Raw genomic sequence first — 26,522 nt, 5'->3', positions numbered from 1 at the left:
TTTAATCTTATAATTGATAACTCTAATTTCCTAAATTTTCTTGCAGAAATCTCAACAAAAAAAAAAATTAAATTAATAGAAAGGGAAAAATAATTATTACCACTCATATATTAAGATACTTTGTTCAAGAAGTATAATGTATTCTTCTTTTGACACGAAAACAATAAATAGAAAAATAACAAAAACTTCACAAAAACAACAATCGAATAATAACACAATCACAACACCACTAAAAACCACCACAATCAAAACACAATAACACCACTGTAACACCCTATTAACACCTCAATATTATTATAAAAATACTGCAATAGCACCGCAATAACACCTCAAAAATACCTCAATAACAAATAAATAATACAACAAGAATATCAGAATAACACTAATAAAATTGCAATGCCACCTGTCGAATACTACCACATAGTTGCCATAATATCATTAAAATAACACCACAATAAAACCATAATAACATGTGAATAATACCATACTAATACCTCAATAAAACCATAATAACACTTTGATAACACCAATCGAATAACACCACAGAACCACCACCATATCAGTCAAATAACATCCAAATAACAGGTCGCCAACATTTCAATAACACCATAATAATACCGCAGTAACACCTCAATAACATCACAAAAATACTATAATAATACCACAATAAAACTCAATAATACTCTAATAACACCGGAATAATTACATAATAATAAAGAAATAACACCATAATAGAACTCCTATAACACCAATCGAATACCACCACAGAGCCGTCTCAATACCACAAAAATAACACTACAATAAAATTTCAATAACACCTAAATAATATCACAATAATACCGCAACAACACCGTAATAACACCGACGAATAATACCACAAAATCGTCACAATACCACTCATATAACACCATAACAACACTTCAATAAAACCACACAAATATCAAAATAACACCATAAAAATACACTTCAAAAATACCTCAATAACACCACAAAAATATTTCAATGACACCATATAAATACCACAATAATACCAGAAATTAATGTCAAAATTTCAAATGCAGTTAAACTTACCTCCATTTCAAACTTCTCAGTATTATTTTCAATCTATCACCTTCATTTTAAATATCTCGTCATTATTTTCAGATTCCATCACCTTCATTTTAAACTTCTCATTGTTCTTTACGGATTCCATTATCAATATTTTTCGTCCGAAGAGTGAAAGTAACTGAGAAAATTGCCCAGCAAAACTCTACCCAATGAAGTTAGAAGAAATTAGAGATTTATTTGGAGGGAAGGATTTTATTTTCGACAAAATTGATTGAATCAAACCGTGTTATGCATTAAAATATAAAATTTTTCATATTTTATTCAATAGATCCGTCATTTATAAGTGATTAAATTTCATTAAATTCCCAATGTAATATTTTTTTTCCGCACAAGGTCCTTTTTTTTATTATCCTTCAATAAATATAGTTAAGTAACCCCGGAACTTCAGAGTAAGTGATCGATATCTCACTCCTAGACACGCAATAAATCGATGACTTGATATGGATGAGTTTGGCCAGCGGATTTCATCGACATCCCCTCAGATCGGATCTCTCTCCTATTACCGTATCTTTCTCTTCTCTGAATTCATTGACAAAGTTGTTCTAGTGAATCTGCTGCTGCTGCTGCTGCTGCTGCTGGTTCTGCTACCCCCGACGCTTGTTTTCCTTACCTACTTTTCAAGCTCCCGCCGCTTACACCGAGAACAGCAAAAACCTGCCATCCATTGGTGTTTTAATACTGATGCAGCGTCGATTCTATAAATCTTGAAAAGTGCTGCTATCCAACCATAACATTTGAACAAGCAAGAAGTTCGATTTTTGCATTTTGAAGATCGTTCTTTGGTTCTTGATGTTCACGGTTCGATGCCTTTCTAGATGGTAGATCTTTCGCGGCTGTTGAGAGATGGAGGCCGGGAGGGGTTTCCTCAACGTGGACGATCTCCATTTGGATCCAAAGTGGCTGATCGATCCAAAGCTGCTCTTTGTCGGCCCCAGGATTGGGGAGGGTGCCCACGGCAAGGTCTACGAGGGGAAGTAGGTTTTGTGACGGGGTTCTGCTCTTAAATCCCAGTTTCTTTGGCCAGCTGATTTCTTGATCTCGCCTTCTTTTTCTGTAGGTATAAGAACCAGAATGTTGCAGTAAAGATTGTGCAGAGAGGGGATACAGCAGAGGAAGCGGGGAAGAGGGAGGCCAGGTTCATGCGGGAGGTGAACCTCCTGTCCAGAGTTCAGCACAAGAATCTTGTGAAGGTTTGGGCTTTGCAATTTGAGAGTTAATGGATTCAATTTAGGGATTTGGATGATTTGCTGTGGAAATTGTGTTAATGTGCAGTTCATCGGAGCTTGCAAGGAACCTGTTATGGTTGTGGTGACTGAACTCGTGCTGGGGGGATCGCTCAGGAAGTATCTGATCAACCTGAGACCACGGAGCTTGGATAGACGTGTTGCTGTCGGGTTTGCGCTGGATATTGCAAGGGCAATGGAGTGTTTGCACTCACATGGAATAATTCATCGTGATTTGAAGCCTGGTAAGCTTCAACCCTTTGAATTTATAGTCCATGTGTAGAGAATTGAGCTATCTGGCTTGTGATATGTTTGAAATAGTTCCGTTAGATGTGCTGATCTATGTGACATGCGACTGTAGGAGTTCGGTTTTTTCTCCTAATATTTTGAAATTTGTTCACGGAAGAGCATGATTCAAACCAAGTGGTAATGTTCGTGGAATTGGCTTTGCAATTTGATGTTGTTCTTCTATCTAATGGCTTGCTATCTTTCTATGGTGATTCTTACCTTCGCTTACTTCCTTAAGTGGGCTCAAATTTTTGTATAGATTTGCATTTAGTGGATTCAGCGTGGTCTACTTTGAAGGGTTTTTATATTTATTTGCACGGGAGTTTATTATCTGTTTCATATGAAAATATTAGGGAAGAAAAGTTAAAATAATGGTTTGTATGCTATTATACATATTTATCAAATCATCGCCACAGTTTACCATAAAAATTCAATATAGAGCCAATACTCATTTGGATTTCTAAACTTTTTTTTAGAAGTTCTAATTAGTGACTGACCTGTGATCTGGTAGCCTCCGCTTTCTCTTGGTTTTATTGCCAGAGTGATAGTTTTTTATTTTGTGGAATGTAATTGGCATGTTTATATTAACTTGTCACAAGCTTGTCAAAATAAGAGCATCTCATGCTTTAAGTTTGTCTCTTATTAGGTGCCTAGGAGATTAAGCAATAAGAGCTGAATTGCCTATGTGGCCAAACTGGAAAGGGTTGCCTTATGGATCAGTGTTTCAGCAATTTCACAACCTGACACCGCTTCATGATTGCAGTCTACACAGAGTGCGTTTTACCAGTTAGGTGTTGTTTGTGAGAAATGGAGAGGGAGTGTAGAGTGAGTGAGATAAAAATTTATAATTTTTAGCATTAGTGCCGTGAGTTACAAATTAGATTCAGTCAATAAGATTATTTCTAGGAGTTGTATTGATAGGTAGTATGGTAATCACGTTATAACTAACTAATATTTTAACTTATTAGTATATGCGAATGTGTTAAGCGGATGATTATTCTATAAGAGTACAGTTTCAAGTCATAACATTAATTTGTCTAAATAAGCATTATAAGTTGCAATTGATTAGATGTTTAAATTATATGTTTTGAAGCTATTTAGATGGCATGGTTTCAAAGTAGCTATTAAATTAAGATTAAAATGCTATCTTTGAATTCTTGTATGTTTGTTTTAATATTATTTAGCCATTATATCTAGTATGATAGCTACATACCAATAGATTTGCCTGACATTTTTTTGTTATTCATAATTTTAATTATTATATCTTGTCTGATATCATGATGCTACATGCTTATAGATTTGAGTGACATCTAAATATCATTGAAATAGGCATAAATAACATATATCACTTGTTATTTAATTATGCCACCAAATCAAATAATTGACATCTCCTAATAACATAATATTGCATAGCAGATGTCAATGAACCAACCAACTTCTAATGATAGTTTTAATTATCTATTATGGTTTGTTTGGGGCAGCTGCAGCTTATTAATAAGCTACTGATAAGCATCTAATCCAGATAAATTTATTGACTGTTTTGTTTGTTCTGTGGGAAAATAGCTATTTTACAGTTGTTTCTGGATAAATCACAATTGTGCCCCAATGCAATAATATTGTTTGTAACAGAACTGCCGTAACAATATTTTTGATACTTGAGATGCAAAAAATCACTTCAGAACAATACAAAAAATAAGATGCACGCCTCACTTAACAGTGAGTATCAAGATTGCTAGAAAAAGAAAAAAAACTAATAAAATTACAATAAAAAATATGATAATAATAATTTTGAAATGCAGACGACGTATGCCACGAGCTACGTCATCCTCTAGGGATACCATCCAACTCCGATCATTATTGACAGGGGAAACTGTCGGATTGTTTGCTCACAGGAAGAAGCCACACTTCTCCTTGATGTCTCTCGGGCATCTGTAGAACTCTCCCGTAGTTATGTTGATGTTAGTACGGAAGTCTGTAGTTTGCAGTGACAGAGCACACGTCGGGACATTCCTGAAATCCTGGAGCTCATCTTTTCTGAATGATTCAAAAAACAATCCATTAGTCATAATAGAAGTTGAGATTGCTAAAATAAGTAATTAATTACAATTGTTTGCAGGTTTGAGGTCTTAGGGAACACAATATACCAACCAACGAATCTGTTATTACAAGAAGACAACAAACCTTATAAAAAAATTTATAATGGTTGGATAACAAAATATTACAAGAAGACAACACGAGCTTAATATTAAGTGAACTAAAAACAACCAATCTTAAGTTCACTTAATATTAAGCTCATGTGTGTCACTCAATCTTAAAATTTATACATTGCATATCACAAAGACAATGAATCTTTAGTTCACTTAATATTAAGCTCGTGTGTGTCACATATGCATATCACAAAAAAAAAACCATTAAGAAGTTTCTCAAAAACCTCGACATCGAAAAGAAGAGAGGAACTTGGTTGCCTTTATCGGATTACACATGTAACACCAACCAACAACGACTGGTAGGTCATACAGGAGAACTCACAAGGTCGAATGTCTCATCATAAACCTCACAAACCCACAAAAAAATAAAAAGGAATCGAAAAAGGAGAAAAAACAATTACAAACAACATAGAACTTATAATATCTAAAATATCAATAATCGATGAAACATAAAATAAACATGAATTTTATAAACTGACAAAAGCAGTAATCAATTACGATTTTGTGCGGACGTGATGTCTGAAAAAACTAAGTACACCAACCCCACTGAACTTGTCATAACAAGATGACAAAAATCCTTAAAAAATAGGGGTTGTTGGTTGCCTTTAACTAACTTAATACCAAGTTCCTATGTGTCACATATGCATACCACTAAAAAAAAAAACCATTCAGAAGTACCTCAAATACCCGAGCATCAAAAATAAAAGAGAAACTTGATTGACTTTATCAGAATTTCACATGTGACACCAACCAACAATGACTAACAGACCATCCAGAAGTATATCAAAAACCCAAGTATTGAAAAGGAAAGAGAAACTTAGTTACTTTTATCATGATTTCACATGACACAAAGTAACAGTAATTAACAAACTATCCAGAAGAACCCACAAGCTTGAAGGTTTCATCATAGACCACACAAACTCACACAATAAGTACGAAAATGAATCGAAAAAGGAGAAAAAACAAATACAAACAGCGTAAAACATTCAATATCTAAAATATTAATTATACGTGGAACATAAAATAAACATGAATATGATAAAATAAATAAGAATCGTCTAATCAACATCAAACAATGACGTCAGTAATCCATTCTTGCAACTTAACTATTTTTGCTGCACTTTTATCATCCTGAATGTAATCTTCTTGTGAATCTACCTCTGGCTTTGGTATGGATTGGCCAACTTGAAATTCAAATACTTGATCATTCATATGTGTTTCGTCAATCGCTCCAATACAGTTCTGTCAGATAAATAAAGCTGTAATAGTCACGCAAGACAGTTAGACGTCTAAATGAAATATGCTAAAAAAAATTATCTTAAAAATGACATATACCGCGGGTCATTTGTAATCATTGTTGGAGTTGTCTTGAATGTTAGATCCTCTGACTTAATAATCTTTGCCGACAAAATGACGAGCTTCCAAATCTACTATAAAATATATGCTAATTGTCTCAATTGAATGTCGGAATCGCTCCATTGCTCCCCTTATTGATTCTTTATGTGATAAAATGTATATGGTTATTTTTAACATTTCTCTTGATGTCATTCTTAAGCACCCACAGCCACCTCCTCTACACACCCACGACCGACTAACAGCCACCACCCCTATACACCCCCCCTATACATCCACAGCCAACACCACCACCAACACACACCCAACACACACCCACTACCATTACTGCACTCCCACAACCACCTCCTCCACCACCTCCACCACCAGCCAACCCAACACACATTCAACCACCACCAACACACCCACAGCCACCTCTCCTGCACACCCACAGCCCACCCACAACCACCTTCTCTACACACTTCTACCACACACCCGCACCCGCACTACACACCCACACTCACACACTCACAACTACCACCTCTACCACCAGCCACCCCAACACACACTCAATCACAACCAACACACCCACAACCCAGTGACAGTCACCTCGCCTACACACTAACAGTCAACACCACCACCAACACACACTTAATACACACCTACCACCACCACTACATACCCACAGTCATGTACCCACAACCATCACCTTCGCCACCAGCCACCCCAACAACCACCTAACCACCACCAACACACCCACAACCGCCTCCTTTACACACCCACAACCCACTAGCAACCACCTCCCCTACACACCCACAGGCCACTAACAACCTGGATGATATACATGAAGTCACAAAGAATGGTGATCCAACCATCATTATATCCCAGAAAAACTCTTCAAGTATGACAGGACTGTCTCATAACAATCATCATAACTACCATCATACTTAACACACTTCTTCCATCAAATTTGATTAGTTTAGTAAAAATCTAAGGAACCCCTACCATGCGGATGAACAAGAAATTATCTCTAGAGCAGGTAATCAATCCCCTGATGTTTCTTAAAGGTTCATTCGTACCCAAAAAAAATCCTTCCTCTAGCCTCATCCAATTTCATTTAGAGTTCAGTGAAAGAATAATTCACCCAACAAGCATGAACAACAAATGTGCCAAGTACACCAAAGCACCCGAAACAATGCTATTGAAGAAATCAAGCACCCTTATTTCATCCATTCTTCAAATTCTTAGTAAAACATTCAAAACCAACCTCAAAAACCCCATGAATAGAGAAATCCAAAAAAACATATGAAGAAAGCCATTCCATCAAAAATCACCACAGGATTAACTACAAAAATATCTACAAATGAAGCACCCTCTTCCATCCATTTGTCAGATTCAAGATAAAACAAAGAAAAATAAAAACAATATGGAATGTAGATTTTAGGAAATTATAACCAACGCACCCGAAATAATGCTCCTAAACAAATCAAGCACCCTATTTCATCCATTCATCAGTAAAACATCAAATAAACCTCAAAAACCCCATCAATAGAGGAAGTCAAAAATTACATGAAGAGAACCATTCCATCAAAGAGTACCACAATAATAAATACAATAACCAGAGATCAGAGAGAGGAGGAAGAGGAGAAAGGGAACGCTACGCGTGAGAAAGATGGAGGTGCGAGAGGGAGTACCTAAAGTTTCATAAGAGCGATCGACGCTAGGGCAGATGAGACGTGATAGCGGCACGAGGTCGAAGACAGTGGGGTAACTATTATGCGAACGAATGCGGGTCGCGGGGTCAAACTGCGGCCTCGTTTGATAAAATATCGTTACAGATTACTAGGGTAAACTCCGCGACGCACAAAACAAACACCCCTGAGCACGTTTTTCAGAATGCACCACACCAAATAAGCTGCCCCAAATAGGCCCTTAATGATCAATCCCCAAACTTTAGTGCTTAATTTGCTTCACTTTATTTTCAATAATTTTAATTTTGTAGTTCATTACTTTTTCATTATATATTTAATTCATTTATTATACTTCTCAATCAATTAGAAGCATGAGTTTAAATGCTAGATTATAAAATAACAAAAGTTGATGGGAAAAAAAGGTTAACAATTAAATAGATAGATTTTTTTGCAGATTAGGAAGTTTAATTTAATTCTGTTCAAATTACTTTCACCTACAAAAAAAAAACCCCTAAATGTTGTTTTTTTCAGTAGTATTCTCTGAATCACGTAGACTGAATATTACATTCAACACTAATGTTAATCTGTGTTTTGAGAAAGTGATCAGCTTTTGGTTCTTTGAAAATCTTAGATCTCTCTTCTTTGGCATAGAAAACTATGCAGTTAACATCACCGTTTTGCAATAAACTCAAATGAAATGAGACCACTATAAATGGAAATTCCTAATATGTGTGCTACTTTCCCACCTAATTTGGGCTTAGCCGGAAAGTGGTTTTATAGTTAAATACAATCAGGTTAGATAAAACTGATAAAATAAACTTGGTACTTGATATGCCATTAACAATTTTTTTTTAAGCACGAATTTCGGTGCATTTTTTATAAGGGATTTTTCAAACTCAAATTCAAGATCATCCGGGCCTCGATTTCAATAAGGTTATAGTCAAAATGATCGTCTTGACTAGACGAACTCAATGATATCAAAATTAGTTCAATCCAGGTCTAATCAAACCCAGATCAAGTGGTGAAGCATATTTGAAGGCTTTAAATCGTCAATTGAAAGTTTAAATGAACTTCAGATTTGACATATTTATAGTTGAATTAAACGTCTTAACTAGATGAATCCAACGAGCTTCAAATCTGAGGTTATTAAAGCACCAAAATCCTTAAAAATTACCTAAGATCAAATGGGATCAGTTTGGACCGTCCGATCAGCTGGTTAGGAAAGTTATGCGCCAAGACCAAAATGCTCTGTCCCAAAAGGCTATAAATGGGAAACCTCCTTCACTTAAGGGGAGGGGAGAAGGGAAGGACAACTAAAATTTTGGAGTCTGATCTGAAGAGAAGACTCTACAAGTAATCATCGACCTCTCTATCCGTCAACTATCATCGACCAACGACCCTTGTAGCTGTCGGCCATCAACAACCACTACCCCTGTCACCCTTTGTAACTGCTGACCTACGACCGTCGACAAACACTACTTGTAACAGTTGTATCCATACTATGATTGTTCTTGAATTTCTTAACACGTCTTTTTTGATAAGTATAATTTTTAGTATAAAATTATAATATCGTTTTCCTTGTGAGAGAAAGGCGTACCCTTATACTTACACATGTATATTGGGTTACTTTGACTCTGCCAGGATTGGGCGGGGTAGGGGAGAGAGAGAGAGAGAGAGAGAGAGAGAGACTACTCAATTTTGTTGTTGTGAATTGTCTTAATTAATTGCAAGCGTGATGATGTTGTTAGTGAAATCTTGGTGTTGCTATCGACAAGCGTTGTGGACAGCACAAAATTGGGTGTGCCATAAAATGCTATTATTATTTGTTCCTTCGTCATTATTAATTTTCTAATGTTTAAAGGTCTATATGAAAAATTTTTATGCACTCTTATCAATTTTTGTGGAATGTTTTCTTGTTGAGATAATGGAAATAAGTCATATAATGTTTTTGAAGTATATTAATTATATATATTTGTTGAGATTCTGTACCTTGCTTTTTTACCTCTCTTTTTTTTCTTACATTTATTTTTCTTAAATCTAGTATCGAAGCCAGTTGTAAGATTCTATATGAAAAGTAAGAGCAATGACTATGGAGGATGGGAATGTAGAGATTGACAATTTCGATGGAAATTATTTGAGGCATTGAAAGATGCAAATTAAATAGTTACGCTAGAGCAGATTTCATGTGCCTTTCTTAGTTATAAAGTTGACAATGAACTAAAAAGATTGGGATCTCTTGTATAGACTTGCGTTTGAAGCTGAGCACTTGCTGCTTTCAACAGACTTCATGATAAAACCATAGTTGGAGTGATTACAGAAGCTTTATGAGATATGTATAAGAAACCATATGCTGCATAGAAGATATTTCTAATGAGAATTTTATCTAATCATAGGTTGTCTTAAGGTGTCTCTATGGCAAAATATAACAAATAATTCAATTTAAGCATAAGTTAGTTGAAATTGATTGATTTTAACGTTAAGGATAAAATTTGTGCCCAAGTCTTTATTGATTACTCATGGAGGGCTGGAGTTGGAGTTGTGAAGAAAATCAGTAGTTCCCATAAATTTATCAAATTAATTTCAATGAAGTTTGAGAGTCAATCCTACACAAGTACATTAAAAGATGAGAATTAAGTGACTGCTCTTACTTTAATTATTGAAGGGACAGAACTATATAAAGCAGATTCAACCTAATAGATTCAAATCTCATCAACAGAACTGTTTAAAGAGAAATTAGCTTGATGTTCACGGCAATACAAGCTAGCAATTTGAAAAAAAATGAATGCATAAAAATTGTTTTCTTATTTATGGAAAGCAGACAAAATCAAAAGCAGAAAGAAAAATTGGAGAATATTATAATAGAAGAGAAACAAAGTTGATTAATCTGAAGTGCTGATAGTACTCATTGGATCATGCGTTAAGGGGTACATCTTTTCATTCTATTATGCATAAGGAGATGATGCAAAATTATTCAACAAAAAATATTATAAAGTCACTCTTGTTGATGTTGAGACCTTAAAATATTGTTTGAATTGGCATTTTCAAATTTTTACTTCTGATAAGACAACTTGGAAAATTCACATGATGTTCTATATTTGAGGTCTGAATAGAAATTTGATCTCAACTAGATTGCTTGGTGAATTAAGATATGATAACCATCAATTTTTGAACTTTGAAGTTAACCTGCGTTGTTATGATGATAGCACTATGCAATAAAAATGGCATACTATATATGAGTTTTGGCACCGGAAATTGGAAGCAACAATAGAAATAAATAAGGGTAATTAATTTGGATCATGGATTAAGAGGTCCATCTTTTCATTCTATTATGCATAAAGAGATATTGCATAATTATTCAACAAAAAAATATTATAAACTCTATCTTGTTGATGATGAGCCTTAAATATTGTTAGAATTGTAGTTGTTCATATTATAACTGCCGATAAGATAACATGGAAGCTTCACATGATAAGGCCTGATTAGAAAATCGATCTCAATTAGACTGCTAGATGAATTAAGATATAATATAACCATCAATTTTTGAACTTTTATGTTAACATGGGTTGTTATGATGATAGCACTGTGTAATAAAAATGGTATACTACATATTAGTTTTGGCACTGGAAAGTGGGAACAACAATAGAAATAAATAATGATAATTGATATAGTTTCTAATTTGAGCATAAGCTATTAAATTTGAAGTTTTAAGATTTTATTTTTAAGAGGATTGTATACCTAGAAAGCAGAGAAACATTAGTTTTGCAAAGGTTAAGGGTCCCACAATTTGAAGTTCGGAACTTATATCTATATCCTTATATATATATATATATATAGTAATGTAAGGGCATTATCCCCTATGGCATCCCTCGTTGGTCCTCTTTTATCATTGACTCCACCCAAGTGTATGACTTCTTTTTTTGAAAAAAAAATTGTGTTTGCATCCTTTATAAGATGTAAACTTTGGGTTGAGAATGTGTATGATGTAAATATGTAATGCTTGATATTAGATAATGTAGGAGAATATGGCCATAAAGAGTTCATAAAAATTTACATATGTGGTGAAGTCTTTATGTGAAGGACAATTTTAGGAACACAATGGCTTAATAAGTTTGTTGACTACTTGAACAAAATTCTAAGTAAAAAAAATTATTCTTCTAGATGTAGGATAGTCCAATAATTTTTGGTTGGATGCCTTGAGCGCTAATATATATTTGGTCAACAGAGAACACTTTGTGTACAAAATATCAAAAGAGTTTTGAATGACAAGGAGGTACACATTTCTTATTTAATTTTTTTTGTATTCCTACGTAATATGGATTTATGATAGCAGGTAACAGCGCCTCAAAATATGTAAAATTTGGGACGGTCAAAATCAAAAGATCACCAGTAATAGAATTATTATATTTTATAAACTATCATGTATAAAAATAAGTATATCAACATCACTAATCAAGCCTCTAGATTAAAATATTCATCTTGAGGAGATGTTTAAAAATAATTTGTAAGTAGTTAGGTGATTCTAAAAAGTATTGAGACATCACGATATCTGAGCACTCTTTGAGAAAAGTTCGAAGAATATTTAAGATTATTCTTAAATGCTGCTATATATTATTTATTGCCATTTGATGTGAATTAACATAGTGATTTAAAGAAGTAATATATGCTAGAGCCTATCAAATGAAAGCTAGAAATGTAAAAGGAGATGAACCCTTGTATTAAAATGTTCCTTGGACATTAACTAAGCCATCGAAGAAAAAGTGGGCAGTATAAAACAAATGGATTTTCATGATCAACGAAGAGTATAATGATAGTAATAACCAAAGAAAAATATGTGTGCTAAAAGGATTTTAACAAAAGAAAGTAAACAGTTTTAAATGCTTTGTTCTCTCATTTTATTAAATGATTTCCTTCTCAATTAATGTTGTTGTGTGGCCTGGGTTTAAGGGGACTAATTTTGATTTGGTTCCTTGTTTGGAAATGACTTGAATTCGTTTATTATAGCAACAACAATCATTTACATTCATTTCTCCAACAATTTAATAGTTTTAAAATACTAAGATCAACTGACAATGGGATGGAAAGAGAAGGGGGCACCATTGTTTGAATTTTCAGTGGATGACATCACCAACCCCTCCAAATTTATTTTGACTGATGCTTCATTTGCTTTTTTCGAGCAAATGAACTTTTTACATTTAATTTATATAACATTCTATTGTATGAAAATTCAAACTTCTTGAAATTCATAATTTAAATACAAAATATAGTCTTACATTCAATCATAGAACATATAAAATGAAAAAAAATTGCTAATTATATATTTTTATTTTGCTTTTGATCATTAGCCATTAACTATCTACATTATTATTCTTTCTTTATGCTCAGATAATCAATCACTTTCTTTCTCTAGTGGATTCGTGTGCCACTTCAAATTGGTGTCAATTATTTTAGTTGTTGAACACTTGTATTTTAAGCAAATTTGTCATGATATTTTTGTATGGTGATTTTCAAAGCCATCAACTTAATGGTTTTGAATTTTTTGGAAAAGAAACTTTTTTTTGCAAACTAAATAAAAATAGAAATTGTCGAGTTTTTTTGCTTTTCATTAGTGGTACCTAAATTTTGGTAGGTTTATTCATTAAGCAATCTTTATTAGATGAAATTCATGTCAGTATTACTACATTAAAGGAGTTGATAAATGCTGCATCATTTTCCTTTAAATATGAATGATATGCTAGTTGATAGAGCAAATACTTGTGAAATTAATAAATTGAAGGAACAATTATCAATTGGGTTTGAAATGTAGGGCTTTAGAGAAGCAAATAAAATATATTTGATGGGAATCATAAACTCTGAAAGCAAGACACTTGAAACGAATGAGGCAATTAAACATATTATTAAAATTTGTATTACTTCAGTTATTTATTTATGAATGTGTGTTATGATTCACACTGACTTCATATACCTCATGCAGTGTGATTTGTATAGAGTTAAATTAAAATGCAGGAAAGATACCCGGGAAATTACGAAATGGATTGTGTTTTTTTTGTAAGGTACCGCAAACATCTCATTGATATTTCATAATAATAATGCTAAATTTTAAGGCTTTGTTACTACTGGATTGGGTGGTGATCTGGAGAACTGTAGAGACATAATAGGAAATACATTTACTTTTAAATGGTACTACTATCAATTGGGTATACATAGCAGTGGCCTTATCTACCATATAAGTTGAATATATTGTAGTTATTGAGCTTGAAAAAAGGGCAGCTCGTTGAAGATTTCTTGAAAGTGTTCCGAAAAAAATAGGATGATAATGTTTATTTTTATGATAATGATACCTGAGTTGACTGAAAACAATAATAGGAAAACAAATGTTATTACTCCAAAGCAATTAAGTGATTACAACCAAACACACTTAAATGGAAAATACAATAAATACACCAACAAACCCCACTAAAGTGTATCGGAAGGGTGGTGAAGGTTGGTTTGGTGGATTGGAATACCTGGAGGGTGTAGCGACAACAAAGGAATGCTGGTAGCAGTGAGGGGGAGGTGTGAAAATGCAGAGACAAGAAATGTGGTTGCTGTCCTAGATGGTGCCATCGAGGATTTGGGGTGTTTAGTAGTGGAAAAGCACGATGTCGGTGTTCCTTGGTGTTGACCTCATTTTTTGTCAGATAGGACTTGCACGAAAATTACCCTTTAGTCCGGCGTAGTAAATTGGCTGATAAAGTATTCTGCGCTTTTTTTGGCCTGGCGTGCTCACACTAGGCATGGGCGTGACCGCACCCGAAAGTTCCTCAGCTTGGTCAAACCTAGGCCAGGCGTGACCGCGCCCAGAAGTTCCTCAGCATTTTCATGTCAGCCATTGGCAATTCCACTCGCCAGCGACCCGTGGCCTTCTTCCTGGCTCTTTGATCCGTGGCTCTTCAACCATTGGATTGATCGTGACACTTGGCTCACCACCTTATCGGACAGCTCCGAGGGCTCTGCCACCACCTTTCGCATGTATAAAAGGGGGTCTCCGACAATTAGAAGGTGACTTCACTTGGCATTCTTCACCGCTCACCGCTCACTGACAGAGGAAGAAGTGGGAAGAAAGTCTTCGGGCTCCGATCAGCCTCCCTCCTGGTAAGTTCTTCGTTCATTTCTTTAATTTAAGCATATTAATTTAAAAAAAATTTAAGTTGATTTTAGGCTTAGGTTAATTAACTCAATAGCATTGGATTGGGCTTGGTTTGGGTTTGACTCAGGTCGACTTGAACCCGAACTAACCTAAACTCACTAAGATAAAACCCAAACACAAACATTAGGTCTAGTTCAAAGCCTAACCCAAACACTAGACCTAACCCAACTCAGGTCTAGCTCAAACGCTAACCCAAACCCTAAATCTAACCCAGGTCTGACCTAACCCTGACCTGACCCAAACGCTTAACTTAATCCAGGTCTGACCTAACTTAGACTTGACCCAAATCCTAAATGTAGTCCAAGTTTAACCCAAACCTTAACTTAAACCCTATACCTGACCTAACCCAGGTCTGACCCAAACTCTAAACCTAATCCAGGTTTGACCCAAACCCTAAACCTAATCCAGGTTTGACCCAACTCAGATCTGACCCAAACCCTAAACCTAATCCAGGTCCGACCCAACTCAGACTTGACCTAAATCCTAAAACTAATTTAGGTCTAACCGAAACTGTAACCTAAACCCTACACCTGACCCAACTAACCCAAACCGTAACCTAAACCTTAGATCTGATCCAACCTCATTCTAACCTAAACCAAAATCTAACGCAACCCAACTCGATCAAACTTAAACCAAATCTAACCCAACTCGGGCCTGCTTAACTCGGGTAAAACTCAAGTCAACCTGGGTTAACCCAGACCACCCTGGGCCAACTCAAATCAAATAACCCGAGCTAGTTTAGAGCCAACATAGGCCTAAACCAGCTATCTCATAACATACCTTGGCTCAATCCTGATCTAACTTAAGCTGAAAACTTTGCATATCCCAGCTCAAACCTAGCCCGAGTCTAATCCAAGGCCAAGTACTACTTTACATGTGTCATTTCATATATAGTTCCATGCTTTGTTTCTTCATGTTTCGAAACAAAAATAATAAAAAAATGCATAAAACCAAAACAATGTGTTTTTTCCACAAACATCAAAAATCAATTTTTTAAGCATAACTCAAAACATAAAAAAAAACTTCAATTTCTCAACTTGACTCACAAATTTAGGAATCAAATAAGGCATTAATGTAAATATTAAGCTTTAAATAAATATCTAAAACACACCAAGATAAAGACCGAAAATTGAACATAGGTAGAACCGACATGAACTTTAGGTTAGCTAACTTAGACAGTAAACCAAAGGCCACACACTTACTCCAAGTTAGTTATAATATAGAAGCCTAGATTAGTTTAGGTACTGATTCCCAAAATTATAGTTTCGTAAAATTAATAAAGTTGACCCGCTTTGCAGCGATGCCAAAAACTTGTTTCGTTATTTTATGAATAAAAAATTAAAACAATTTATGTTGAGATTCTACGCATGTATACGTATCGTTATAAAGTGATACAAGACTTTCTGTTTAAGCCTCAAATGTCGATCCCACGAGGAAGGCTTCAATTCGAAATAAAAATTTAAATTATGAAAGTCACAATATTAAAGAAAATCTACTACACTACTACACTACTACTACACTAATTTCGAATATTTAAGGTGCTATCAGAACTAAATTATCAACTACTAGTAAAACTGTAAAGCAAAACTAAACAATAACTACCAAACTATTTTTTTGTGATATATATTTTTGTGATGAAGTTATCAAATATAAGAAAACATCTTTCCCATTACAAAGAGTTTTTGGTTAAATGAGAGGGATAAATGGTGGATAAATGGTTTGAATTTGTATTATGCCAAATAAGAGCAATTTTAATTCTCTACCTAAGTGTTATAGAGAATCGTTGGCTAATCTCAGGTTTAGTCTTTAAATTCGTGGTTAGGCTAGGAGGATACTGCTCTAACTTCAGAGCTCCCACTTTCCTTCCCCTGAAGGCTAACGCTCGCTTTAGTTCTTAAACACTAACACTAAATTGAAGATTTTAGTCTGTCACCCTATAATTTTCAATTCTTCGTCCAGTAATATATATTTTCCTATTTATTTGCACCCAATTTCATGAACGAAACACTCTATGAAATCGAATGTGATTCTCACTTTGTTGTAAAACTCATACTCCATTTTTCGGATAGTATGTTTAACAACAGATGTAACATTTCAATTGACCAAATTGAAAAGTAATTTAAGAACGAAGTGAAAAATCATCACAATTTATTTTATATTTTAAAATTGTCACATCCAAATTATCTCTTCATTTCATCATATCTCAGAGTTGGGAGAAAGAAAAACTACTTAGATCTCATGAGAAAGATACGATAAAATACGGATTTCATAAATAAAAGAAAGTTTATATAACAATAAAAGAAAGTTTAAAAGTTTATATAACAATAATAAACAAACACTACTTATCTTTAACTTTTCCTCAAAGTAAATCCCTTGTAGCCTCTCTTGAACTCTTTCTTTATAAGACTATTGATTCTCTCTTCAAAGATGTAAGAAAGAATAAATCAATCACTTCTCTCATTCCCTAACAACTCTTAGGAGAAATCACACTTAGACTCACCACACTAAACAATACACACAATGGAACACTTCAGAAGACTCAATGACACACTAGCGCCCCCTTTTTTCTAATCAATTTTCGCTCTAAATAAAACATAATGTCGGTTTTCTAAGAGGTGTATCCAATAACTTCTCAAAAAGTGCCCAAATTCATCGAATCTTCTAGAAATTCACCCAACACCGACATTGGCACCGTCGACGCCCACGATGGCGCCGTCAGCGCCTATGGTTTGAATTAATTTATGTGCTCTCTGTCAAATGGCGCTGTCGGCGCCCCTGCTGTTCTGGACTTTTTCATGCTGGCACCGTCGACGTTCTTGCTGGTGCCGTCGGCACTGAGTTTTTCTTCCAAAACGTCATTTTGACTCTAAATTTCATCTTTTTTGCTTCAAATGCTAAAAATCATCAATCTGCAATAAGACATGAAAAACACCTTCCTTTAAAGTGCAATATAAAAAAAATGAGTATAAAATATAGATCTAAAAATGCATATTTTTTTGGTGCATCAAATACCCCAAATTTAAATGTTACTTGAGAACAAGTAACTCTTTTACTACATAAAAATATGATTTATAGTAAAAAATTTAACTTGAAAAATTTTCATATTTTGGTCTACTCAATATCATAGCATAACTTAAGAAAAATTTAAAATAACTTAAGTTAATATTAAAGATATAAGAATATCTAGCTGTCAAGTCTAAGATTTCTGATTCTTTATTATTTGTAAGGAAAATTGCAAATTGTTATATTAAAACCAGTTATAATATCCATATGAAAAAAAAATTCATGAAAACTTTATTTATGTTTACTAGTGAATATGCTAATACTGGAATACAAGTTTAGAGAATGTAGTCAAACCTTCTTCCTTAAGTTGATTCAAGTAAAGTCAATTTTTGATTAGGTATCTCTTCATGCTTCATCTCACATATTATTTTTTTCCTTTTTTTCTTTTTTTTTTCTTTTTCTTTTCTTTTAGGATCATTTTCAATCATTTCTTTTTTTTTATGTGAGGATTACTATATCTGGATAGCCTTTAATGATTTTGAAATTCACTATCCTTTTCTTAAAGTTAAAAACTTGTCACATTCCTTCACTTAATAAATTCATATTAGCTTTAAAGATTTTTCATAAAGTTTCATTCTTTTCTTCTTACATGAAACTCTAAGGTTCTTAATACTTCAAAAATACAAATTCTTTTACTTAAAATGAAAAAACATAGTCTTATTCTCTCATACCAAATACCTTAATTTCTATAATTAACCTTTATCATTGAAAGTTTTTACTTAAGCTTACTAGATATTTCGAAACAAAAGCCAGAAACAAACATATAGTTATCTAAAGATAGGTTCTACTACCACAGGTCATGTTAAATTAAAAAATTTAAAATATAGCTCATTGAGGATAAATAAAATTAAGTTTTTTTGTTTTAAAAATAAATTTTTTTTTCCCCCCAAACTTAAAATTTTAAAATATTAAGCATGAAAAACTGAAATTGCAGGGTGAAAAAAAGCAGTTAATACATAAAGATACATAAAGAAAAGAATTACTTGTACTTGTTGAAGGTTCTGATTTTGAAATTTAACTTTGAAATATTGTAGGTGCTAATATGAAAAGCTACAAAACTTAAAACATTAAATAACACATAATGTATATAAAAATATTTGCTGAGAAAGAGATAACTAAAAATAAATACAACAAAGTACTAAAAATAAATAACAATATTAAAATAAATTTCAAATCAACATCTCTACAGATTATAGTTCAACACAACATTCAATACAAATCATAGTTTCACATTTAACAAACTAAACAACAACAAAATGCAACAAACAATAAACTAAATAAAAGATCAGAACTATGACTAAACAGACATCTTCACTCATCCTCTTTTTCTTCTATATCAAAGTTTTGCTGCTGATAAGGGGTAAAGATAGGGTGACTAGGAAACTGTACTAAGTGGTTACCCCTCATGTATCTCACCATAGCATCATCATATGCAGCATCATATTCAAACTTTTGCTTTGTTAAATTATCATTATGTGCATTCCTGGCCTCTAAATTTTCAATCCTGCTCTCCATCCTTAAAATATCTACTTGTTGGATCATCATCTGTTCCATAAGTTCCTGGAGAGTAGGGGTACTAGAAGTAGAAGGAATATTCTTACTCCTACTTTCGGTTCTCCATCCAACATAGATTCATAGATAGGTTTAAGAGGCTCAATCCTTTCCTCATCAATTCTAAAATCAACTCCTGACTACTCACATAATGTGAAAATCAGGGCAGGGTGTGCTAATCCACCAGTCGTCTCACTCATAGCAATGGAACGAATGTTCCTATAAATTATAGATCCAACATCTAGACTGCCTATCTGTTGGATACATAAGTTTAGGATAACTCTATCCTTAGTAACTTCACTATGGTGATTCGTATGTATCATTCTGGCAGATATAAAGTAATGCCAGACCTTGGATATTACATTTAACATAGAAGTAGGGAAGTTTACCTCAACGTTATTCTTCACTTTCCAAGCTCCTCTTCCATCAATAAGAAATGAAATAATTTCATCAAAAGCCTCGTTTGTAGCAGAGAATGTGTTTTACTTACAGAGAAATGCTTCTCGCAAGTCATAAAATACATTAATCCTCCTCGAGGTGAATTAAACAATTTTACCATGAACATAGACGTGGTCATCAGAAGTCTCCTTAAAATTGACATAGAACTCCATGACTATACCAATAACAGCCTCGGCAGTAAAGTAACAGAGATTCTCTCACTGTCTAACAATAATTAATCTTTCGACTTCACCACTTAGATTTTTGAACGCTCGATCTGGAATTATTTTCTTTGTATTCAATAGACTATTGAAATCAATGCTAGCTTTGTAGTTGATGAATTTTTGTTTATCAAATTCCAATTTCCTCTTTCCTTTGCTCATCCTTGGTGCCATTGTAATCTTCGAAAGAAGGGAGAAAATTTGATAAACTCCAAATAAATTACAAAAATTTTGAAAATCACAATATGAAATGTTCTAAACTTAAATCCACTTTGTAAGAGTTCTTCACCAAAGGATTTTCTCAAAATCTCCTTAAAAATATTAAAATTTTGGATCTCGGCAATGTAGGAGAAATATTTGGTGGAAATCAAAAAATTTTTAGTTCAAAGTGTAGCTCTTACCTAGAGAAGATGAAATCTAAACTCCTTTTGTCTTCTAATCCCTTTAAATCCAAGCGTTTGCAAGCCCTATGGGTGTAAACCGAAGGTTGAAGTTTCGAAGGGGTAAAAATGGCGTTTTGCAAAAATTTCAAAGTATTTGAGGATTTTCGAGTCTCGTGTGCCGTCAGCGCCCATGCTGGCGCTGACGGCGCCAGTGCCAAAAATAAAAAATCTTCATAATTTTTTGCATATCAGTTATTTAAAATTCCCTGCAACGTCTAATTAGCCTTTCTAAACAATTCTAAACAATAATATTCATGCTTAAATAGTCCACAAATAAATGTTTTTACAAACAACACAAAACTTACTTTTATATATGAAATTTCAAATTTTTTACAAACAAATATTTTTAATCATACTCACACATACATAAAGCAAATCACACTGTAATTCAACGTCGAAATCAAGCCACAACACTAGAATGCTGAAAACTACATACAATTAAAGTTATAAGAGTTCTAAAGCAAAACAAATTCAACATAATTACATTAAAAACATAATTAGTTTTAAATAATGGAAAGTCCAACTTCTTCGATTACTCTTTTTCATCTTTAGTACTGTCTCCTCCTCTAATATCTCCCATAGACTGGTAATGTACAAATTGTAGAAGGGTCGGTACAAGAATTGATCAGTAGAATTTTCATCGATCCATTCATGCTTCTTGAACATCTGCACCAAACATACTTCAATTCGTCCCGTATGATCAAAATGTTCTTTCATCCTTCAATCTAAGTGATAAAAAATGTAAGTAAGGTTTTCTATTGCATCCATGATATTCGGAAGTTCTCTTTCTATTTTCTTTATTTTCTTCTCCAAAACTTGTGAACTTCCAACAGCATAAGGCATTAATGATGTCGAAGCATATGATGATTGATCCAAGATAATATCCAATGCTTCATTTCTATTCCAAATATAGTTTCCATCAATAGGATTCATGGGCTCTCAGGGTAATAACACTTTCTCCCAACTTTCATATGATACTTGAGATTAACTGTAAAGTAAGAAGATCGCAGAATGATGCCCCAGTCCATATATAAACCTATTCATTATAATACTCATAATAGGTTTAAAAATAATTGATCCCACATCAATAGGCTTTCCCATTTGAATGCAATAGTTTAAAATTGCACTTTCTTTTGTATCTTTACTAATTTTCATTGTAGGTAGTAGTTTTGCAAAGATGAAGAAATGTCATTGTTTAGATATCGGATTTAGCAGTGAAGCGGAGAAACTAATGTACCCCTCATCTCTGATTTCCTAATTATCACATTTGTTCGTCAGAATTCGGTATACATCATACATCAAATCCTTCGTTGGTATAAAGTTTGTATAATTACAGATCGACACGCTTTCTATCATAAACATATCGTTAATTCGCGACGGAGTAAATGGTACGCCCTTACCTCAAATGAAAACGACTCATTAGTTAATTCTATGTAGAGTAGCGTAGAATTCTTTTAACACTGAAACAACTACTGCAGCGGTAGTGTAGCATAGAAGTTCCCAACGTCTCTGTATTATGATTTTCTCAATATGATTTTCTCAATCTACTTCTCAATCTACGAACTTGGATTACTCAATCCATAATTGATAAAGCCTCTTTCCTTGATAAGTCTCTTCTTAGTGATAACTTTGTCGTATAATTTCTGCGCGTCAAAACTGATAAACTTACTTCGATTGAAAATCCCATATCTTGAAGTGTTTCTGGAATTGGAAGTCATGGATTTCGAAATCTGGAAGTTTCTGGTCGTCCAAAATGGTTTTCATGCCTTTAAAAAGACCTTAAGACAGTTATTTTGAAGTGAAATCCCGACAAATTCCGCCAAAATCTTCCTGAACTGCCCAAACCGCACTGTGCGCCGGTGCCGTCAGCGCCCATGCTAGCGTTGTCGTCGTCAAAGCCATAGTTTCTTTTGTTTCATCTTTGGTTAAATTTATTTCAAAATTTTCATCCAATATCAATATTTGTCTTGATATATGTGTGTGTGTGTGTGTGTGTGTGTGAATATGGGTTGCCTCCCACAAAACGTTTTGCTTAACGTCGTCAGCCCGACGTACTAATGTTTATTCAGGATGATTCAACATCAAAATTTCTTTAAATTATGACATGTGCCATTCATAATAATGTTTTAATCGATGCCCATTAACTTTAAATATCTTTCCAGTTTTAGGATTTTTAATAACAATAGTTTCATAATAATAGACTTTGATCAAATTGAATGGTCCTAACCATCTAGATTTCAATTTTTCTGAAAATAATCTCAATCTAGTATTATATAATAGAACCTCTTGTCCAAGTTCAAAGTTTTTTTTATAATCTTATGATCATGTCATATTTTCATTTTCTCCTTATAGATTTTTGCATTATCATATGCTTCATTTTTAATCTCCTCAAGTTCATTGAGTTGCAATAATCTTTTATCACCAGCATTCTTCAGATTAAAATTAAATTTCTTAATAGCTCAAAATGCTTTATATTCTAACTCTACTGGTAAATGACATGTTTTACTAAAAATAAGTCTATATGGGGACATTCCAATAGGAGTTTTATAGGCAATTCTGTATGCTCATAGTGCAGTATCTAATCTAGTAGACCAATCTAATTTATAAGGATTTACAATTTTTTCTAAAATTTGTTTTATTTCACGATTTGATATTTCTGCTAGACCGTTAGTTTGGGGTTGATAAGTAGTAGAGAATCAATGCATATTGTTATATATTCTAATCAATTTCTCAGTTCTCTTATTCCTAAGAGAGATCCTCCATCCGTAATAATCGCTCGACATTTCATATCTTGTAAAAATATTTTTATTTAAAAATTTTGAAACACTTCAAACATCACATTTAGGTACAACAATAACTTCAATCCATTTGGACATATAATCAACAACAAACAATATATATATAAATTTTCAAATGAAGCATAAATAGTCCCATAAAATCTAATTTACACATAAAAAATTTCAACTTCAAATGTGTAATTCAAGGCATTTCATTTCTTCTAAAAATATTTCTTACTGGCTGACATCGATCACATGTTTTAATATATTCATTAACATCTCTGAAAAGAGTAGATCAATAAAATCTAGCTTGCAAAATTTTATGTACCGTTCTTTTAGTTTCAAAATGTCCTTTAAATTCAGAATAATGACATCGTTCAATCATTTGTTCAGTTTCTTCGTAAGACACACACTTTCTAATAATCAAATCTTTACACTTTTTGTATGTGGGTTATCCCAAAAATAGAATCTTGAATCATGAATAAATTTCTTTAATTATTGATTCTTTACAACTGGTGGTAGAATATCATTCACAATATAATTTATTATATCGGTATACCACAATATATTCTTTATTTCAATATTATACAATTGTTCATCAGGGAAAGTTTCCAAAATTCTATTTGCAAAATCAGTTAATATTTCTTGTTCTAGTCTAGACAAATGGTCAGTTATTTGATTATCAGTTCTATTTCTATCTACTATCACAAAATCGAACTTTTAAATCAGAAGTATCCATCTAATTAATCTCGATCTAATTAATCTCGGTTTAAAATCTCGGTTTAACATCCTTCTTTTGTATCAAATATTTGATAGCAGAATGATCTGTATGCACTATACATTTAGCTCTAATTAAAAAAAGTCTAAACTTATCAAAGATTAAAAAAGGTCTAAACTTATCAGTTCCTTTTCTATCTACTACCACAAAATCAAACTCTTACATCAGAAGTATCCATATAATTAATCTCGATTTAGCATCATTCCTTTGCATCAAATATTTGATAATAGAATGATCTGTATGCACTATGCATTTAGCTTCAATTAAAAAAAGTCTAAACTTATCAAAGGCATAGATAATGACTAATAACTCTCTTTCAGTAGTGATGTAATTAATTTGAGCATCATTTAGAGTTTTACTAATATAATATATTATTTTGAAAACTTTATTATATCTTTGTCCTAAAACGACTCGCCTAGAACAACTTTGATCGCATAATCGCTTGCATCACACATTATTTCAAATGGTTTCTCTCAATCATGTGAAACTATTATAGAAGTAGTGATTAACTTTTCTTTCAATAGTTCAAATGCTTTTATGCATTCCTCATTAAAATTAAATTTCGTATCATTTTCTGAAAGTTGGCATAATGACTTAGTAAATTTTTAAAAATTCTTTATATAACGCATGCAGAAACCAGCATGTCCTAGAAAACTTCTTACTCCTCTAACCGTAGTAGGAGGCGGTAATTTCGCAATAACTTGATTTTTTGTTTGATCTATTTCTATGCCATTTTTAGAAATTTTATGCACAGGTACAATTTCTCCTGCAACCATAAATTGACATTTTTTCAGTTTAGTACTAAGTTAATCTTTTCACATAGTTCTAGAAAATTTTTCTAAATTATTTAAACTTAATTCAAATGAAATTTCAAATACAAAAAAAATCATCCTTAAATACTTCGATTCTACGTTAAATTAAATTACAAAAATTTGACATCATACATATTTGAAATGTTGTATGTGCATTATATAGTCCAAAAGACATTCTACAAAAGACATTCTACGAAAAACATTCTACGAAAAACAAATGTTCCATAAAGACTTGTAAATGTTGTTTTCTCTTGATTCTCAGGAGCAATCAGAATTTGTTGATACCCGGTATATCCATCTAAAAAACAATAATATCTTTTTCCAGCCAATCTATCCAACATTTGGTCTAAAAATTGTAAAGGAAAATGCTATTTCCTGGTGACCATATTTAATTTTCTATAGTCTATACAAATTTGTCAGCCGGTAACTTGTCTTATTGGAATAATTCATTTTTCTCATTTACTTCAACTGTCACTCCTTTCTTTGGAATATAGTGGATCGGACTTACCCAAACACTGTCTGAAATAGGATATATAATTTCATCATCTAAACATTTTAAGATTTCTTTTTTAACAACTTCTTTTATTATCGGGTTTAATCTCCTCTGAGGATTAGCTTTAGGTTCGTATTGTCCATCTAATAAAATTCTGTGCATACAAATTGAAGGATTATTTCATTTAATATCTGTTAAAGTCCATCCAAATGTCTTCTTATATCTTTTCAACATTTCTACTAATTTTTGTTCTTGAATTTCAGTTAAATCATAAAATATAATAATAGAAAATATAAATAAATCTCCTAAAAACATATATTTTAAATGGGCAGGTAATTATTTCAGTTCAAGTTCAGGTGGTTTAATACTTCAAGGATTAAGATTTTTATTATCATTTTCCAAAATGTCTAAAATTTCAAATTTTTCCTGAACATAATCTAAATTTTCTTCTTTTATTCCATTCTTATTCTCAAAATTCTGTTCTTGCCTTAATTTTTCTTTAAACATTCCCTTAAATCACTCTTTATTTAGATAATCAGTAGCTTCCATTCTAAAACATTCATTATCTTTTTCTACCGCATGATATTTCATAGCTTGAGCTATATTAAATGTTACTTCTTAATCATTGACTTTCATTATTAATTCTTCTTTTTGCACATCTATCATAGCTCTTCCTGTTTCAAGAAATGGTCTCCCCAAAATAATAGGAATCTTTTTATCTCCTCCATATCTAATACAATAATTATACAGGAAAAATAAACTTATTCACTTTCACTAATACATCTTCTATAACTTCTTTAGGATCTATAACTTATTGATCAGCTAACTAAAGAGTTACAGTAGTAGGGAAAATCTCTCCTAAATCTAAACGTTTAAAAATTGATAGAGACATAAGATAAAAATTGATAGAGA

General features: G+C 32.9%; 1 protein-coding gene across 1 annotated transcript in view; it reads left to right on the top strand.

Annotated features, from left to right (window-relative positions):
- The first annotated feature begins 1,488 nt into the window (after positions 1–1,488).
- LOC110036753 (serine/threonine-protein kinase HT1-like) overlaps positions 1,489–26,522 on the top strand; it is a 49,087-nt gene continuing 24,053 nt past the window's right edge. Inside the window, exons 1-3 of the mRNA XM_020741281.1 lie at positions 1,489–2,081; positions 2,165–2,297; positions 2,380–2,575. Coding sequence (XP_020596940.1) covers positions 1,951–2,081; positions 2,165–2,297; positions 2,380–2,575 — 460 coding nt within the window. The 5' untranslated portion in view covers positions 1,489–1,950. The remainder of the gene's footprint in view (positions 2,082–2,164; positions 2,298–2,379; positions 2,576–26,522) is intronic.

The sequence above is a fragment of the Phalaenopsis equestris genome, unplaced genomic scaffold (assembly GCF_001263595.1).
Source record: "Phalaenopsis equestris unplaced genomic scaffold, ASM126359v1 Scaffold210477, whole genome shotgun sequence".
Classification (NCBI taxonomy): Eukaryota; Viridiplantae; Streptophyta; class Magnoliopsida; order Asparagales; family Orchidaceae; genus Phalaenopsis; species Phalaenopsis equestris.
The sequence above is the reverse complement of the archived record's forward strand: the minus strand, read 5'-3'. Positions and strand labels throughout refer to the sequence as shown.